We start from the raw sequence: 20,261 nt of genomic DNA on the forward strand, positions 1-20,261 counted from the left end.
GAACTCACCCATCCCTGCTGCTGGAGAAGCAGGATGAGACTCACCAAAAAGCCTCGGCTTCCACCCTGCAGTACATGACACACAGCTAATGACATCGTGCAATACTGCTATGACCTACTGCACAGCTTCAGTCTGAAGGGACATTCATGTTCCAAGGACTGGGACAACTGAGGCCTAGGGAGTCTCAGAGTGGACTTTGAGAAGAGGTCCTCTCCTAAGGACGGTGGCAGAGCAGCAGACTGGCTCCTCAGGGAGCCTGAAGGATCTCCACTGGAAAGTGCTCAAGACACAGACAAACTGCAACACAAAACCTGAGCTAGTGCTGGTGGCAGTCCCGTGCTGAGCAGGAAGCTGGCCCAGATGATTCAGAGTTCCTTTGCAACAAAGAGCTCTATAACTCTGGTGTGAGAACTACCCCTTACTTGCTGCAAAAGAATTTCCTACAAAACCACTTCAGCTATCCTGGGTTAAGGCACTTGATGCATTTTATGAATTGATGTGACCTCCAAAATGTTAATGCCATACTATGAAAAGACAGTACAGAAATTCATTGTAATGAGAAATATCATCTTTTTCATGCTGAGACATGTAGTCTAAATAGAATACTGTCACAAAGGGGAAAAAAGTTTTTTTCAATTATATGTAGATAAATACAATATAATGAAATGTTTTTGCTTTCACTGTTGCATAAAAATCCTGAAGGTTTCCCTCCTTTCATAAATGAAAGCAATTAATTCTGAAGAGAAATAATGTTAAAAAAAGTAAAATAAACAGAGTTTAAAACACCAATGTTAAAATACTTTAAAATTAAGAACAACAAAAGCACTGGAATTGTAGACAACACTAAATGATTGTTCTGGACATGCAGTGATTCTTTGTATCACACAATTAAAAGGGCTGCTAGGTTTTTATAGATCAAATGTTACTAAAACTTTAAACAAGATTTGCTTTGTCAGGACGTATATTCATCATTCTACTCTCCTTGCAGTTTCTATGTCAACTGCAGGAAAAACTGTTACCTGGCATGCAAAAAACAAAGCCTCACTTCTCAAAAACAAAACAAATTTTCAGAGATGTGTGCAGAGCTGAAAACTAACAGCCAAAAGAGAAACCAGGAAATAGAGATGGAATGTAAAGAAATAAAAACCCAATGGAAGGCAGTATGAGAAACCTAAGCGATAGGTAAATGAACAAAAACAAGAGCACCAATTCAAAACAACAGGATTTGAGGAGGTAGAAAGCAAGTTACACATTCATTACAGGCACAAAAGAAACACAATGTTTGAGCCATGGAACAAATTAGGAGGATCACTACATAATTACACATCATGTCGTCTAACCATCTTCCCATTACAGAGCAAAAGAAAAAAAAAATAAATCTGGGAAGTCGACCAAAAACATGACCTGAAGGAACTACCTCTACAGAATGTCCCAGAAAGCCCTGCCTGTGTGGAGAGGTCCAGGGAAGAGCAGTGGGCACACACAGCCTCCCAGGACAGACAGAGGTTGCACAACTGTTTGGGTTAATATCAAAGGCAACCTCAAAGAAAGGAAAAGGAAAGGAAAGCAAGCAGCAGCCACACTGAAGAGCAGAACTGCTTCGCACGCAGTACTTAACATATGGAATAAACAGTACTGAGGCAACACAAGGGAACAATTAGTCTGAACGGTTTTGTAAATATCTTGGATAAATACCAGAAGAGAAGAATACTAAGGAAGACACTGACTAACTCAGGGGAGGGAAGGGGCCTCGATGGCTTTTCTGGCCTCCCTCTGTCCTTACGTGCCCTGTATTTATATTTGAACACTTGCATTACCCAGCATATAGGCTATTTAAGGTCAGGAAAGCATTGCAGTAGCGCAGCTGCCTCCAGCAAGTAGTGCTTGACATCACTAAACCACACAGAAGAGCACAGCCCTTTCATTGGCTTCAGCAGCAAATATCTGCAAGCAGAATTGTTTCGCTCTATTTGTACAGGTTTTTCCACTGCACTGTGGTGGCTGCAACTTCAGTACTAACAGAGTTTTGCCCACTGAAATTGTTAAACGGATGAAGTTTCTTCTCCATTTATTTTTAGTGGCCCCTGACCAGAAACCAGCTCAAAGAATTCAGTTTTAAAATTCAACTAAAAAGAATCTACACTTTCATCATCTTAATTTTCAGTTCTTGCCAAATTTAGCTTGTCTTCCTCCATGGGTTGTTTGAAACGTACTGCATGCACATTCTAAATATCACACACAAGATCTCTCATTTAAATTCTGTAATATTCTTTGTTGACACACAAGTGTGTTTTTCCAAACTATACATAAAAAGAGTCCCATTCATTAACACAATAGTCATATGATTTGCTGCCTATAGTCTGCACTTTCATTTAAACATAGCTGAAGTTTAGTATTGTTAGAGGATGCATGTGCCAGGTTCAAAATTCAACAAATCATTTTGGTTTTTTAAGGGGACTCTTCAGAGTAAAGTTCCTAGGAAAGAAGCACAATATTCCTGAAAGGGAACCTAAGAAAAGACTTATCTAAGAAAAGACTGTTCAATAAAAAAGTCTCACCTTTGATAATGTATTTTATACATTTTCTCCAGGTAGGCACAGTCACAATCAGCCAAGCAGCTTGTAGCAGTTAAGTAGCTGGACAGACTGTGACTGTCTCATATGCCTTAAATAAGATAAACAATACAATGAACCACATTCTTGACAATAATTAGGAAAAAGGAAACCCCCAGAAATTCTGTAGTCACATTTTAAAAATCAGCCATGATATATTTTGGGAAAATGGCATCTTCCTACAATGGATATTTAAGGAGGTACTAATGTTCCTTTCAAGAAGGCATCAAGTTTAAAATGCCACTGATTATTTGGAGGAAATATGGGGAGCAGAAAGCAAAGGAAATTGAGAGATGATACCTAGTAGTACTGTGGGGCCAAGAAGTGCATGGGAAAGAGACAAGTTGGCAGGGAACCAGCCCTTCTGGTAATGTCAAAGAGTGCACTACCATCTTTTATCACACAAACAGTGGGGCCAAGACCCCTCCCTTTATATTCTTTCTCCTGCCCATCAGATTCCCCACACTCCTCAGTTCCTCTGCCATACTCCTCAATTCATGCTCCCTGTACTGCCACATTCCCTCCTGGAACATCAGTAACAGGAATGTGGCTCCTAGCAGGAACTACCAGCTCTCCCTTGTGGGGGGCTGGGGGGCAGAGGAAGAAGACAACAGAGACAATCAAAACTGAGGTCTTTCACATACAATTTAAGTCTGTGTTCACACTTGTCACAGGCTGTATCTGAAAATCCTTAACTTTTCACTTTCCAGTGGTCAGAGATTTGTACCAATTGAATACAGCCATTTGGAAGCCAGCATTAAACAGTAGTTGAAGTTTTGTTAATTGTTTTAAATAATAAAATAGAAAGAGTCTGAAGACTGAACACTAATATGCAGATCACAATCAGAATGAAGTTCTCTGAAAACAAATGGCTTGATCACCATATTCAGAAAGCAAACCCCATATCCCAAATATGCAAAAATCAACATCAAGAAAACACACTTTGTTAAGATACCACATTCTGTAGTGGTGGGTTTGCATTTACATCAAGAACTGGGAAAAATACCCACGCAGCAACAAAAGTGGGTTCAAAGTGTACTCTAGGAAATGTGAGTTTTCATAACTGTTGAATAAATGTGCCTTTCCATACCCACTGCATTTTCTGCCAAGATTCTAATTAACTCATTTAACTACTGCTTGACAGTTTTCGTAATTATTACCCAGTTACAATGAATACAGTAGAACAACTAAATTTTAGCTCTGATCTGAAAGAAAAACCTTCCATGACCTGCTTGTGCCACTTTCCATCCTTTGCCAGCAGTCCTGGAGAACCTGGTCCCAGTTGACTGGACATCAGCAAATGTTATGGCCATCTACAAGATCAGAAGGAGGCCTGTTAGGCCTTGTGCTGGGAAAGGTCACGGAGCAGATTATCTTGAGTGTCACCACATGGCATGTGCAGGACAATCAGGGGATCAGGCACAACCAGCATGGGTTTATGAAAGGTGGTCCTGCTTGATCACCTTGGTCTCTTTCTGTGACAGGGTGACCCTGTGGATGAGGAAAAGGCTGCAGATCTTGTCACTGACTAGCCTTTGACATCACTTCCTACCAAATTCTCCTGGAGGTGCTAGCAGCCCATGGCTTGGGCAGGTGCAGTCTTCACTGCACTGCAAAAACCGGCTGGATGGCCAAGCCAGAGTGGTGGTGAATGCAGTTAAATCCAACTCACAGCTGGCCACCAGTGGGGCTCCCCAGGGCTCAGAACTGGGGCCAGTACAGTTTAAAAATCTTTACTGATGATCTGGATGAGGGGATCAAGTGCCCCTGTTTGAATTTTCAGATGACACCAAGTTGGGTGGGAGTGCTGATCTGCTGGAGGGCAGGAAGGCTCTGCAGGGGGATCTGGCCGGATCGATGGGCTGAGGCCAGCATGAGGTTCAGTAAGGTGAAGTGCTGAGTCCTCTGCTTGGATCACAACAACCTCTTGAAACACTAGAGTCTTGGAGAACTGTATCTAAAAAGCTGTCCAGTGGAGAAGGACCTGGGGGTGCTGGTCATTAGCAGCTGAACACAACCCAGTGTGTGTCCAGGCGGCAAAGAAGGCCAATGACATCCTGGTCTATATCAGAAACAGCGTGGCCAGCAGGACCAGGGCAGTGACTGTCCCTCTGTACTCAGCACTGGGGAGGCCACACCTTGAGTGCTGTGGAGTTTTGGGTCATTCACTACAAGAAGAACATTGAGGTGCTGGAGCGAGTCTAGAGAAGAGCAAAGGAGCTGGTGAAGGGTCTAGAGCACAAATCCTGTGAGGAGCGACTGAGGGAGCTGAAGTGGTTTAGCTTAGGGAGAAGAAGGCTCAGGAGGGACCTTATCTTGCTCTCCAACTACCTGAAAGCAGGATGCAGCCAGGTGGGAGTCAGCCTCTTCTAAAAAACAAGTGATAGGAGAAGAGGAAATGGCCTCAATTTGCACCAGGGGAAGTTTAAATATTAGGGAAATTTTCTTCACCTAAAGGATTGCCAAACACTGGAACAGACTGCTCAGAGAAGTGGTGTAGTCACCACCTCTGGAGGTATTTAACAGATGTGCAGATGTAGTACTTAGGGACATGGTGGACTTGGCAGTGTTGAGTTCACATTTGAACACAATGATCTCAAGATACTTTTCAACCTAAATGATTCTATGATTAGATTTACTGATAAATTACCAGAAGCCTCAAACTTGTCAGGTAATTTTAAAATTTCATGCTGTCAGTAACTTTGAAGCACTTTTCCTCTGCAAGAGCAATTTAACTCCAGGGAGGCAGTCTCTGGAATTAAGTCTGTTTAACAACAGAAAAACTACTACTTCAATTGTGATTTCCAGCAATCTAACTTTGTATCTAACTGTTGCCCTTTTTTTAAAAAGCAGAATTTAACACCAGGATGTTATCAGTGAAAGGAAAAATAAATTGGCCCCAGAAAAACTCCAAGTTCCCCTATATACGAATTTTACCTCAACCAGATTTATCCATTGCATTTTGAAGAAACACCTAGTCAGTAATTGTTTAGGTTAACATTTAACACCTGTTACCAGACCCTATTACAGCCATACCAAAAGACACACAATAAAAAGATGAAACCTACAAATTTCTTTCATCAGCCTAATTAATGTTACAGAAAACATTTCAAGGAGTTCAAACTGTCCATACCACTGGTCCAGAGTTCTTCAGGACCTTTTGTTCCTGAAATGAGTTTCAGCATCAAAATAAACACAATCTAAGAAAGTAATTTAAAAAGTAACCCCTATTGCAGATAGAGAGGAAGATTTCAAAAATACTAAGTACTGACCTAGCTAGTAATGAAGATGACAGCAATTAGTTTTGACTAATTAAAAGTGCTTTTAACAATCTCACTGTAAAAAAATACAAGTCTAAACATATGGGCAACAGTAAAGAATTAAGAACACCTTAATGAATAATGTCTGATGTCCCCTCAAAAAATTACTTTGTTCTGTTTTTTCGTTATTATCACTCTTTGTAGGTGGATAAACATGCCTAGAGGCAGTAATATCACAAGAAAATCCTGAGGAAGATATTTTAGTTGAGTACAGCTTTATAATGACACTTAGAAATTCCTGTGTTGAAACAGATTATTACAATGAAAGGTGGCATACTCATAGCACATGACAACTAACATGATACAGAACTGGATGTTTAATTAGGGTAGCCTGAAATAAATTACATGTGTACGAGTGAAAAAGGGCAACAAATTAAGGGAGAGATTCAATTATCTAAAGGAATCAAATGGATTTAAAATTTATGAAATTTCTGTAGACCATTCTACCCTAGTCAGAAGTATGCAAAGGGAGTTGAAGAGGGCTGTGTTGAATCACATTTTCATTTTCTTTTGTGATCTTTTACTAATGAATTTTTCTATATGTGTATTTCAACCATACAAGAAAATACTTTAAGTGATAAAGTGCTTGATATATCAATGTAAAAATACTCCCTGCACCATCACATTACAGAACCTTAAACATACAGGGTGACACTCAGAGCCTGACAAAACCTCTGGAAGACACAAACCCTTCCCAATACTCAGCTCTAAGTTTTGCTCTGAGACTTCAGGCAACAGTGAGCTCTCGATTGCCACAAAAGGTATGTCAGACCAAAAACTGTCCCATATCTCCTATATAGGGAAACTGGTACCTCATTACCTAGCAACAGAAGTGGTCCCACTGAACTGCTTCAAGTACTTCATACCTCGACAAATAGGTCTAATTGCTTAGTCTCTTAACTGACTTAAAAATCTCACTAACTGAACCATTTAAAGACAGCATTAACATATCCAGCATTAAAGCACCATTTAGATGATGGACACATAATCTTAGCTCTCCTACAACTATTTTCACTAATTGCTCTATAGCAGCTTCAGAGGGAAGAAAAGAAAAAAAAAGAACAATCAGTACAGTTGAACACCTGGAATAGAAGTACAAGTCAATCTGCTTTGACTGCCAGTCCCAGTCTGTCCTGATCTCTTCTGAAGCTGTCAACACACCATCAAAAGCTGGTAGCAGCAAAACAATTATTTTGTGGACACAAGAAGAGTACCAAGCAGTGCTAGGCTGGCAATCAGTTTATGGTAGTAGCTATAGTTTCTGAAGCCTTGGCTGATGGGGGCATGGCACACACAGCAGGCAGTAAATACGTCTGATGCACTGGCCAGGCACTGACCAAACAAAGCCTCATGGAACAGGAAACTCTGCAAAGCAGCTGCCATTCCTTCTGCTTCCCATGTCTGCAAAGGGATTTGAAGAAGCCATGAACTGCCGTGGATGACTACTAACAATTCTACTGAAATCATCGATTCACAAGAATAATCACATTTTAGTATGCCAAATTGAAGATCTTCTCACTTCTACAAAGCAGACATATAAAAAGGCCTAAGCCCAACCATTCATTTAGTGACTGTGTATTCATAATCTGTCTGAAACAGCAGGCTTCTACTGGAGGCAGCATGGCATGCCAACTTCAAAGGTGAAGGCCTTAACAGCTCCCCTGTGTCTCAAACATAGCAAGAAGCAGTACTCAGCAGTAAATGGGTAATATTCTATGGTTTTCCTCCTCCAGCTCCCAGCAGAAAACACAGGTAACAGACAGGAAACACATCAAAGCAAACACACATTTCATTTTCTCTTCAACTTTTTCTTCCATCAGTGAAAAACATACAGGAACATTCAAAGCCAGAGAGTTCAGATCAGGTTCTTGTTATTCTCCCCTGCCTGTATGGGAAGGTTAAACGCAGTCACCGAACTCTGCATACCACCCTCAGTCACGAAGAACCCTCTGGCACAGCTCCCAGACCAGTAAAAAACGACCATTTCAGTCCCCAAAGCATGGAGCCTGATCCATTTAAGCAAAACAACTTCTACTGACAGCTGGTTTTCTTAGCATATTCACGTCTGTATTTATCAGAGAAAAGCCCTCCAGGACAACAGTGTTTATTGCAGGATTATTTCTGTGAACATAGGGAACACAGCATTCAATGAGCAATAGTGTTTCTACCCTAATATAGTTTTTTCTTAAAATGTGAACCAAGATGAACCCATTTTTATATTCTTTAGCATGGATGACTCACGAAAGAAAGAAAAAAAACTACATACATTGAATTTATTTCTGTTAAGAAAAAAGTCCAAAAACTTCTGATCCACATTCATGTGTAGTGTGCTGACACACATTTTTAATCATTAATTTAGACATCAGCTGTTCAATCCTGCACTGATTCTTTGCATTTAGTGTCTAATGACTTTTAATAAATGAGAAACAAAGATATGACGGGTAGCTTTATTACAGATTTCCATCCCATATGAGTACCTAGTATACTTTCACCAGAAAGGCAATTTTGAACAACAAGATGCTTTCTACCAACAGGTTTAGAGCCACTATGAATCACTCATGGAAATGCATCAGAGACATAAAGGATAAATATCCCAGCAGGTCCTTACCATGCCCTAGAGCACGGCTGTGCCTACCTAGCTCAGCTGTATGACACTGTTCCCAAAGCACAGCAGCTCACAGCAGAGGATGGAGAGCATCCTGAGGCAAGTCCCCTGCCCTGGGGTGGGAGGAAGGGAAGGATGAGCTGGGGACACACTCATGGATGCTGACAAGCACCAATCTCTCAAGTTGTGTGGTCAGTCTGTGTGGTTTCTCAGCTTACCACTTCCTACAGAAGTGTGCAGAAACTGTTTTCTATGATACTACAGTAAAGATGGTAGTTTTTTAAAAACAAATATATCTCATAAAAATCCCATGTTTCTTTTTATCTTGGCCTAATTTTGAAATAATTGAAAGTAACTGCTATTGGCATCTGTTATGCAATAAAAAGTCAGAAGAATTATTAAAACTATGGAATATAAGCTTTTTAAGTGACTGATTTCAAATGAAGGAAACATTAAAAGTTGCTGTTAATGTGTTTTGAACAAATAGTATCAAAATGAACTTTTCAAATTAGCATGTATTAACGAAAGAATTAAACTAGGTATTGTAATGAACAGTTATTGATGAGATTTTTACAAATTAATGCAGGTAATTCCCATCCCTAAATGTGGATTTGGTTGATTGTAACAACTGCACTTGACACTCTTGCAGCCAGACATCACACCATACAAGCCAATAAAGCACCAATACTGACTTGAATGAGCCACAACTCCACTGGATTTCTACCTGCTGCTTCAATATGTGAACCTTTTCAAGCCAATCAGGGTACTAACATCTTCACCCCAAATCTAAAAGTTGGACACTTCCCTGATTTTGGAAATCTCTCTTACAGAGTCTATGACAAAGTGCAGTCCAGGTCTTAGTATTATTGTACCTACTATCAATTTAAAAAAATAGAGCAAATGTGTTTTACAAAAACCCTTCAAAGCAAAAACCTATACTCACATTCCTAGGACTCAAATTTGCTGACAAGATCTGTGTGTATGTATCATTTTTAGAAAGGGCAATGTGGGAATGTGTGTTTATATGGCACAGCACAAGAGCAATGAAACCTCCTGGGAAAGCAGGCGACAACTCACTTTACACAAACAGGCCCTTTTCCTCTTACTGCTCTACAAACCTGAAATGTTATTTCATATGTCAGGAAAATGCTATTCCTGTTTGCTCATTCTTCCTAATGTGAACTCGTTTTAGTGTTAGCAAAATAATTGTGGGAATTTGGTATTTTTCACATTTTGTTGAGTTCTTGGGAATGTTATGTTGGGAACTATCAACTATTACTTGGAACACCTCAAAATCTGCTGCACAGAAAAAATACACTGGTGATTTGCTTACATGGCTTTTGTAGATCCAATTACTGTGAGCAGCAGGAAAGACCTTTATAAGCAGAACACAATTCAAATGTAACATGCCACGGCCTCAAGTCATTAAACTAATCCTGAGGGTTCTTGAGGCCTTTTATACTTTTGGCAAAAAGTAGAAAGAAGTACACATTGTTGCTTCAGTTCCCAAACACTGGGAGGTTAAATATCTAGACTGTCAGCCCCTGCTAAACACAGCAGAGATTGGTTTTGGGAAAGAACAAGAGAGAACTGTATATTTGCTATTAAAACACAATTTTACCAACATTGAAAACATACCCATACATTTTTTCATGGCACATACGAAGTAGCCAGTAGCATAAAGTGAGGTGCAACAGCTCACAAGCAACTTCAGTAATTATGCATTATCAGTACCTAGATACTGTGATGAAAATGTTACAAATGCAGAAAAACAGATTGACTTAGATGAGATTAGTATCTCAATCTCAACACACAGATAATGTGACAAGGTGTGGCACAGAACTCCAGGGTTTACTGGCATGATTTTAACATGACTGCATCAGCTATAAATGACAAAAGCCATAAATACACCAGAATGTCAGCTACATACCAATACCACTCAAGTATCTTTCTGATGTCTCGCTCTACATCACACATCTAAAATCAGATGCTCTTTAGAGCACTGAGAGAAAATGCAATACTTTTAGGCAGACAAAGACTTCCTTTGTACTATTCTGCTAGGTATCAAGAGGTTAACATCTTTCTAAAGATACTGCTGAAAGTGGGAAAATATGCAACGTATTCATTAGCTCGTGGATGATTTAGACAGATATACCTGGGTGGCCTGAAACATACTTCACCATCAACATGTGACTGCAGCTGGAAATACAATGGAAACTAATGGTAGCCCATTTGCTTTTAAGAGTTCAGAAAAAGAATCCTTTGGAACATAGAAGGATAATTACATATTTGACTACAATTATTCCCTCAACTGATGCTGACAAAAAAGAATGAATTAATGAAAAATATGAAAATGTGAAAGCTACTAAACACATTATCTATGTGTTTGCACAGGCACATGTAACCTGCATTTTGTTAAAGTATCTCAGAAGTGTTATGTCTTTATCTAAGTCAAATTCTGGTTTTTATTTTCTAAACTGCATCCAAGAGTTCATCCAGATCAATACTCTGTTATCTGTCAAGAGATCATGTTTCTTCACTCACACAAACTTTGTCCTAGTTATTATAAAACTGTGGTAGTCAGTATTTCCCATCTTTCCTCTGCACAGAAGAGTCATCACCAGTTCAGAGGAAAGTCAACTGCCCTGTTAGCTAAAACACATCAGTGAAACAATGCTACACCAGTTTGAATGCGGTATTCCTGAAAAGTCTAACATAGTTATTTTTTAAGCATTACAAGACTGAAATACTGAAGACAAGGAGAAGCATTAAAATATTTTCAATTTCAGAAAAGGAAGAAATGAAATTTAATGAAAACAGATTGATTTTTAGTCTCCAGTCTTCCATTTTAGGAGTAAAAATCCATTTCTCAGCAAATGTGCCAACTGGTAAACACATCAGTAAGGTTCAATGCTCTTAAAATGAAATATTCAGATATTCTCCTGAAAAAAGTAATTTACTAAAGCTGCAAATTCCAAAAGTTAACCAAGTTCTTTAGCTTCTACAATAATAATTTATTCAAATATATTATGTTTGTATAGAGAACTTACCTTACCAAAAGAAAAAACAATTAAAGATTCCCCCCCACAAAAGCTATCACTATGTTGTACCATAGAAGGCATTCAAAGTATATTGCCACAAGAAAGGACAAACATGGTTTTCAGAGATTGTGATGCTACAAGAATATCACATACAAACAAAACTAGCTGAGAGAAGATCTATCATTTCTCTACCACACACACTCAAAGCAACCACTATAACTTTAAGCAATTTAAAGCAATAGTATGTTATCACCTAGTATGTTATCACACATATCAGGAAAAGATTGAATAGTGCTGACATGAAGTAGAATAAACATTCTAGAAGAAAACCTCTCACTCACTGTTCAATACGCGGGGAGAGGTACAGCTTAGGAAAAACCTGAGTGGCTTCGGCGTCCTCAAAACTAACAGAGAGGAGAGCAACATCTTCTCCAGGGTCTTCATTCACATCCTGTACATAGAAAAACAATATAAAATGGTAAATAACAAACTGAATATTTAAAAGCTTACAGATAAGAACTAGTAAGTCAAACACAAACTTATTTAGGAGATGCTTAAGTGAGGAATCTAAACTGTAACCCTGCAAAACAGGTTGCAAATTTATTCTTTCTTACTATATTGGCACTTTAAATAAATATTTTGATCTGCTTGATTTCCTTTAATGTATCAGAATAAAATTACTGAGTTATGAAGTATACAGTACTACAATTCTTCAATTCAGTGAACTATAAATTTCAGCAAAGATACAGATTTCATTTTCAGGAATTCCTGGCTTGACATCAGAAGCAAATGCCAAAGGATTTTTTAAAATGTTGTAATATCACTGAGTTATGACCACAAATTCTGTGTTTGTTATTTTTCAAAGTAGTTTAGGATTCAAACTTTCTAGTGTATTGTATTCAACTCCTGTTGTGGATGAAAAACATTTTTGCAATTAGAAATTTTTATCTAGAAGTCACTGTCCCCCAGTTTCCTGCAAATTAAACCTATGCATTACTTTCAGCAAAGACTGCAGACTCCAGGACAGGACTGTAGGAAAAAAAAGCCAGCATGCTAAATACAAGTTAATCTTATTGTATTCACAGTTGAGGCTTTCTTTAATCAGAACAATCAGTTACAGCTTTGGGATCATCTAGAACAAATTGTTTCTGGTTAGGACCTGATGTCCCTCCAATTCATAAATTACATATAGTACTAACAAGTGTATTTCTGCCACACACAACTTCATTTAAGCTCTTGACCTCTAGTTAGAAAGTAATCAGTTAGCAGCACAGTCACCTTCACTGACAGCAAATAATATGGTGCCACTTGCTTCTCACAAATACATCTTCCAATATGTTTGTTCATATGTACATAGCAACTTGCCAAGATGCCTTTGTTCTTATCTGTTTTGGAAAAATAGGAGAGGAAATAAGATATGCACTCAAAGCATGATCAACATGGTGCAGAGTGCCCTGGTATGCTCTGTCCTACAGGCAGCTGTGAGGAAGGAACAGGCAAACCACTTAAATATTCTTAGGAGGCCCTGCCCTGTGTGGGGAGAACAAAAAATTAGGTGACTGCTGAGTGGTTTCAGGAAGGCAATCTTGTGCCATTTGAAGCTCTGGCAGGACTGGGGCTGTTAATGTCCAGAGAGACGAGCTGTGTACCAGCTATTGTGTGCAGAACACTACATGCCAAGAAACTTAGTGATAAGCTGCAGGGAAGAATGGGTCTTAAAAAAGCCTAATTGTCTTAGATGAAAAATGAGACAGAGCTGACAGTGTTTTCTTAAATTCTGCCTTGGTGTGCAGCTCACTTGTGACAGATGAAATAAAACTGTGCTCTTAGAACCGCCTGTAAAATGGTCACAAGCACACTGTGGCTAGAAATCAGAGCATGGTTTTAACCCTAAGTTGCAGGACCACACTCCATATGAGTGGTGAGCACAAACAATAGCTGTTGTCCTGCTGTGATCAGTTTAGGGATGGCATTATGGGATGTGACTGCCTGTAACAGCAATGGATAGGATCTCATGACCCAAAATGTTCCCTTAAGTGTTACTATCATCTGGACTAGAGAAAATAGAACAGATTACAAAACCTTTATCAACAAGACAAATAACAAAATATACCTAAGAGTACAATATACCCTGACCTTTTCCCCAGTATTTCGTGTATTCCATCATTAAAGAAAAAAAATTAAATAAGGAACAGCCTTCAATCCTGAAGCTGACTACAGCATTAACTGGCTTTTCCCCATTAATTTGCTAATTGTCAATCAAACGAAAAGAACTATTAAGAGAGATTGAACAGCAACCCTTTTAATGCTAATAACAATTAAAAAGATTTTATTTTAATGGGCATTCTTCAAGAGATGACAGGTACATAAAATGGTTAGGTTGATGAGGAGCTCAATGTAACCCTGTGATGTGCACTTGCAGCTCAGAAAGCCAACAGGATCCTGGGCTGGATCTCAGGCAGTGCTGCCAGTGAGACGAGGGAGGGGATTCCTGCCCTCCTACTCTGCTCTGCTGAGACCCCACCTGTACTGCTGCATCCAGCTCTGCCTTGGACAGTAAATCCCCTCTTTAGCATTTATTATTAGTGCTAAAAGTAGATGTGCACACACAGCTTCCCACCATGTGTAAGACCAGTTTCTGGAATCCTATCAGGTGCTTACTGATTGAACAAAGTCAAAACAAGGAAACAGAAAAACCCAACTCCAAAACAGATTAGGTGAATGCCATTAGAGCATCCATTAACACATACAGTAATATTAATTCTATTTTCTGTGCTCACTAGTGAACTTCATATGAAGACTCATGCCAGGGGGAAAAAAACCTACACAACCACATAAATCATCTCTGTATCTTTTCATGTTAAGTTGCAGTAAAATGAAATATGAAGTAAGAGCAATAAATTGAGACACAATATTTTTTCCATTTACAAAAATACACACAACAAACATGACTGCAACTCCTGCTGCCAGCAAAGCACTGTTATGTTCATACAGCTACTGTCCAATGGAAATCCACGTAAAGAAATTGGCATTCTTCTGTAACTACCGCTTTTCAGATGGATGCATATTTTCAGCCCTGAGAAATGAAAATTGTTACTTAAAAAAGACCCCAAACCAGCATTCCTGTAGGTTTTAAAAGACACAGATCAGTAACACCATGAAGCTGCTTGACTTTATAGTTCAGGTGGCCACAGATTTACAATGAACCCCCTTCTATCTGACACCATACCACTTATTCCTTTCAGCCTCTGTTATTTATGGAAGAAGCTGCTTACTAGAACTGCATTTGACACTGGTGTATCTGTTAGAGCTGCCGTTTATAAAACCAAACCAAAACCACATGTCTTACAGATAAACTGTGGAAAACTTTACAGCTAATAAACTTTTTTGATGTTGTCTGTGCCAGTTAGAGACAACTTAACCCTTTCAGTGATCTCTGTCCCAGTCATCTATAGAAACCTTTAGTGATCAGGTGAGAAGATGGAGCCTTCCAATACCAGGCCATTCCACGTGCCCAGAACAGGGGCTGAGATCTTTTCATTACACCACAGTGTCCAAAGACAAATACTGTTTTAATGCTTCTTATCAAACCCAGCACAGACAGCATTTTTCCTTTTCCCACTTCTGCACATGTATTTATATCAAAGAACAGACCAGATCTGAATAGAGCAGCCAAGTAAGAGTCACCTCTATTCTTGTTTTTCAGCTGGCTTCAAAAGATAGAGTGACATCCAAATGCTTTGGCAATATTATACCCTTTTAGGGAAAAAAAAAAAAGAAAAAGAAAAAAAAAGAGGCTGCTGAACTAAAGTCACACTAAAGTCACATCTCATTTTTTAGTATTTAAGCATTCACGTTTTTTCATCTTATAATTTGTATGTAACTTACAATACAATAGTTGCTTTTATTAAACAAATGTATTTTATATTCAAGAAAAACTGATTCTGTAAGAATGCAGAATGGCAATTTTCTATAAATATTAAATTTCAAGATTAGAACTGCCATAATAAAAGTGCTATTTTATACTCACAGAAGTTTTTCTACACAAGACTCTACAGAAGGCATTATTAAAATGAACTTTTAATTGAACAGAGAACTCATCCTGGGCCACAGGAATTTTGAGGTTTAAAAACGGAATGTAAAAATGCTTGAGATCATTAGTTAAACATGTGATAATGCCCACCTATTAATTTTTCCACAACAGTCTCATGCCTGATAGTAAAAAAAAGCAAGCCACTAGAACATTGCAGCGTAAAAGATCCAACACAGATTTTCATGGTGCCTTTCTGCCACCTTGCTACTATGTCTTTTTTTTAAAAAATATTTTATTTCTGAAAATGTCCATTCAAATCAAACATTAAAAAAATGGATATACCCTTAAAGCTAAAAATAGTTTTCTTTCTCAAGAACTACAAGGGGTTTCCTATGTTTACAGAATACTTTGTACAATGGAACCTCATCCTTGTCAAAACTTCCAAAGCAATGTGGTAAGAAAAGAACGACAACAAAAAAAATCTAGACATTTTCAACCCATATGCTTTTTTTTTTCTATTACCGAAACCTAGCAACAATTTACAATAATAAATACAACTTTTCATAAACAGTAAACTCATGGTATTTGATTTTAATTCACTGTTATTCTACTTAGCACAGTGCAGAGGAAAGGTTCCTTAAGCATGCATTTTTAAAAGAACGCATTTTCTCAAGAGGAAGAGACCATGTGAAAATATAAATGAAGAACAGAAGAGATGAAAATGGAAGTCTGAAGGCATTTAGAAATTTTTCTCCCATATACCTCATGAAAGCACTTTGAGTATCACAAAACTCCAAAGAAAAAATTCTGTTTCCAATTGCATCAGCACTGTGTTGACAGCCATTTGTTGGTTTTCATTTGTATTAATCTCAATTTACATTCAAATGCATGTTTCAATGTTTACAGCTGCTGCCTTTCCAAGATCCTTAATCTTTTTACAAAGTTAGTAGGAGTTGTTTATGAAAATTACCATCAAAACCACTTTAAATACACTATCCAAACGGCATTGTTTTCTCATATCCTACCTACTGTAATTGAAAACTGGGAATTTACTGGAACTGACAATTTTTTATGAGTCAGATGGTTGATAGCCAGGCCAACCAAAACATCTGCTCTGCACAGTCACAACTGCTATAACCCATTTCCTCTTGTGCCTGGAGTCCTACCAAGTTGTACATTAGAGTTCCTTTTCCTTAAAGATGCAGAGTATGGAAAATCAGTTATTACCTTTTCTTCATCATAAAAAAAAAAAAAAAAAAAAAAAAAAAAAAAAAAAAAAAGCCTTGCAGTCTCTGATTAAAGTGTACTTTTGAGAGGAGGTAGTTCTGTATTTGGCACACAAGTGCAATTCCCTGGCCTTAACAGTAATGCTTAAAGTGGTAAATGACTTCAGTCTTGTCCTGGGCAGTAGCAGGACCTGCCTTTCTATGAAAGGCTCAGGATGGAAGGGGCATGAGACTGGGAGGAGAGCATGAAACAGGGTAATGCACAGATCAAAGATGTGGCATTGAGAGCCTGGTTTAGGCTCTCTAACAAACTCTAACAAAAATGAGAAGAAAACAAGCTTTGAATTTGGTAGGAAGTATGGGAAAGTATGTGCAGGAAGAGTATTGGCATTCTTTGAGAAGGACAAGCAGCTTCTGACCCTGGGGAAAGCAGGAAATAAGGGAGCTGAACTTCTGGTAAGGCTGTTAAGTGTGTACTATGGATATACACAGCAACTGGTGTGGGGATAAAAATGAGGGAAGAAAGAGAACATAAACTGTTAAACCTATTGGATGTTCCTTTGAGAAATGAGATGCCTCGCAGATGATTGATATTGTAGATGGCTCCCAACAATATGGTGAGGCCAAATCTGCTTCAGGAGGGAGGTTCCCAGTCCCAGCTGATTGCTCCTACATCTTGCTGGAGCCTTCACAACTCTTCAATAATTGTTTTTGTAGTATGACTAATTGAAGGAATGGAAAACTCGAACAAATGGGGAAGGGATTGCTTAAAAGAAACAAAGGATAAACTTACATGATGTGGTGGAGATTGCTGGGGAAGGTGGAATAGAAAGGCAGAATACAGAAAAGAAGAGAAAGGAGTGAGGAGACCTTGATCTTAGCATCTGCAGCCAGCTTACACTAAGTGGGTCTTCCAGCAGACACCTACTTGCCTGTGGTACCTCTCAGCCCTACCAAGTCAGTCAGCTTCACTGAAGCTAACTGAGAAACTTGTATTTCAGGATCCTTTCTGAAAAAAGAAAGGTCTTCAGAAGAGAAATGCATGAGAGTAACATGCATTCAGAAATTTAATTTCTTAGGGTCAAATTTAATTCATTAAATTCTGCATGATACATACCTGTACCATAATTATTAACAACTGATCAGAGAAGAATTTGGTTTTGAAGCTGAAATGTGAATTACACCAGAGAATACACAACACTGTTTGCTTCCTTAGTATTAAGAGGCCTCTTGCTTCACAAAAGTTAGCAATTGTGGCTTTTTCCTACCAAATGGCAGTGTGCAATAAAATGAAAATAAAGCACAAACAACTTGTAACCTCATTGTGTAGCAGCGTCACTAGCTTTGATATGAGCAGCTACAAGTTCTCCCTATTTTTTTCATTAGTGTTTTTTTGGTAGGTGTTTTTTTTTTTTTGTTTTTGTTTTTTTTCTTGTTTTATTTGGTTGGTTGGTGTTTTTCTGTTTGTTTTTTAAATAATAAAACATACTAGGTGAAAGCAGGCTAAGCAATGTGGAGTGACAAATGAGACTGAGAAATCTGCTTAACTCTAGGGAGAAATTTAATCACTCCAGGAAATTCTTTCTCCTGTCTTCCAGGAAACCCACCAGGTCTGATCAAGGAGTGTTGATTCTTTAAATAGGACTTTAATGAAAACAAAGGCAGTTACCTTGAGTGCACTGCTCATCAAAGCTTTCCATATCCAGTCCCTCTCCCAAGGTAACACAGCAGCAAGCACTCTGGGCAAAGCACGGTTGAGCTCAGTGCTGTTCCCATTTTAAAAATTACATGGAAATTGTAGGCTGGGAACAACTTTGTAAAATCTGAAAAGCAAGCTTCTAGGACAACATACTGGGTTTTCTTCACTAAACAAAATAAATCAAATATCTACTGAGCATTAAATCTATCAGCAAGACCTCCAAGCATACCACTGGGCATCAATAGCTGAACACAAAAACAACGGATGTTACACAAACGGTGTGACATCCCAGGGGTTCTTTTCATTGTCATTGTTCAGGGTCTTCTTGTTCAACATTTACACATTCATCTGTTTTGTCTATACTCCTTTCTTTAGTTATGGTCGTGGTAATTTACTGCTAGTTTCACAATATGATTGACTGTTAAGAGTTAGGTAAAGAATGCTGTTAGGAAAAGCATAAGAAACTACAAATGGTTAGGAGGAAAGAGCAACATTCTTGTCCAAGAAAATACATGCTAGATTCAAAAACTTCGAGATTAATGACATTTCAGACAATAAAAATTAATTTATTTTGACAGCAGAAAAAGTTGTGGTAACCCTTTCAGCACAACAATACTGTTTGCTTAGGTCTGAAAAACAATCTCAGAAAACAAGGCAGATTTCTTCAATGGTCAAAAGCATGTTTTGGCAAGTTTGAGACTCAAATCTGACATACATAATCCAGGCGTGGCACAGTATAAAACTAATATGCGCTACAGTATAAAATTAGTATTTTTTAATTCATGTCAAGCAATCTAAAGTGCTTTCACACATTCATTTTCACATACAAGAGATAGAAAACATATTTGCAAACAAGGATCATTCTATCATATTGACTGAATCTAAAAGTCTTCACTTGTTAAGTATGTTTTGATGACACTACAGCAGAGAACATTTAATATTTTTAGAAGAGACTGGGTATGAAAGATGCTGATGATCTTAAATTTCAATTCATTCAACGACACTTCAGTATGAGTGCATTTGCTCTACCTACTCCAATATCAGGTTAAAATAAAATTTAAAACCACCATTTACAGAATTTGGAATATATCTGGTAATAAATTAATTTTTTTAATAAAAGAAACACAAAAAAGGAATAAATATTAGAAATTGAGACTGCTGGGTAGTAATCTTACACCTAGATTTTCCATGCATTCATAAAAAAGCAGCTTTCCTTCCTAGAAAATTTAGGACATCAGTTTATCAAACACTACACAGGAGCGTTGCTTAATTTTTGTTTCGTTTCCTTCTAACCTAACTTCTAAGTAGACCACATAAATCATTAAGTTATTATAAAAGACTACAGTTTTGCCATTAATTAAATTACCCTGAGAGACACCCCCTGCCCCATTACTCTGATGAAGTTTAGTAGGCAAGGAAGGGATTCCAATACCATCATGTCTTACCTAGAACCTCAAGAAAAGCACCTTGAGGTTGACAGGAGCACCTGCCTCTGCCATCACCAGCTGATACTGAGGTGAACAAAGTGTTCAGGGACTGCAAAGCTCAGTTTTAACTATTCTGAAACAGCAAGGAGTAGTTGCACATACTCCAACCAAGCAAATACTGCCATGTCTTGGCAAACAGCTACTTCCTCAACCTGTAGTTATGACACTTTTTTCAATGTAAGCCCTGTTTTAAACTTGTTTTCCTGATAAAGATTAGGGGAGACATAAAACCTGGAAT

General features: G+C 38.3%; 1 protein-coding gene across 2 annotated transcripts in view; it reads right to left on the bottom strand.

The window, feature by feature from the left end:
• The window catches only part of BABAM2 (BRISC and BRCA1 A complex member 2), a 161,437-nt gene that overhangs the window by 61,441 nt on the left and 79,735 nt on the right, over positions 1-20,261 (bottom strand). For both annotated transcript variants that reach the window (XM_059467426.1, XM_059467425.1), the window contains exon 7: positions 11,920-12,029. In XM_059467426.1, the coding sequence (XP_059323409.1) occupies positions 11,920-12,029 (110 nt within the window). The remainder of the gene's footprint in view (positions 1-11,919; positions 12,030-20,261) is intronic.

This window comes from Ammospiza nelsoni, chromosome 3 (assembly GCF_027579445.1).
Source record: "Ammospiza nelsoni isolate bAmmNel1 chromosome 3, bAmmNel1.pri, whole genome shotgun sequence".
Lineage (NCBI taxonomy): Eukaryota > Metazoa > Chordata > Aves > Passeriformes > Passerellidae > Ammospiza > Ammospiza nelsoni.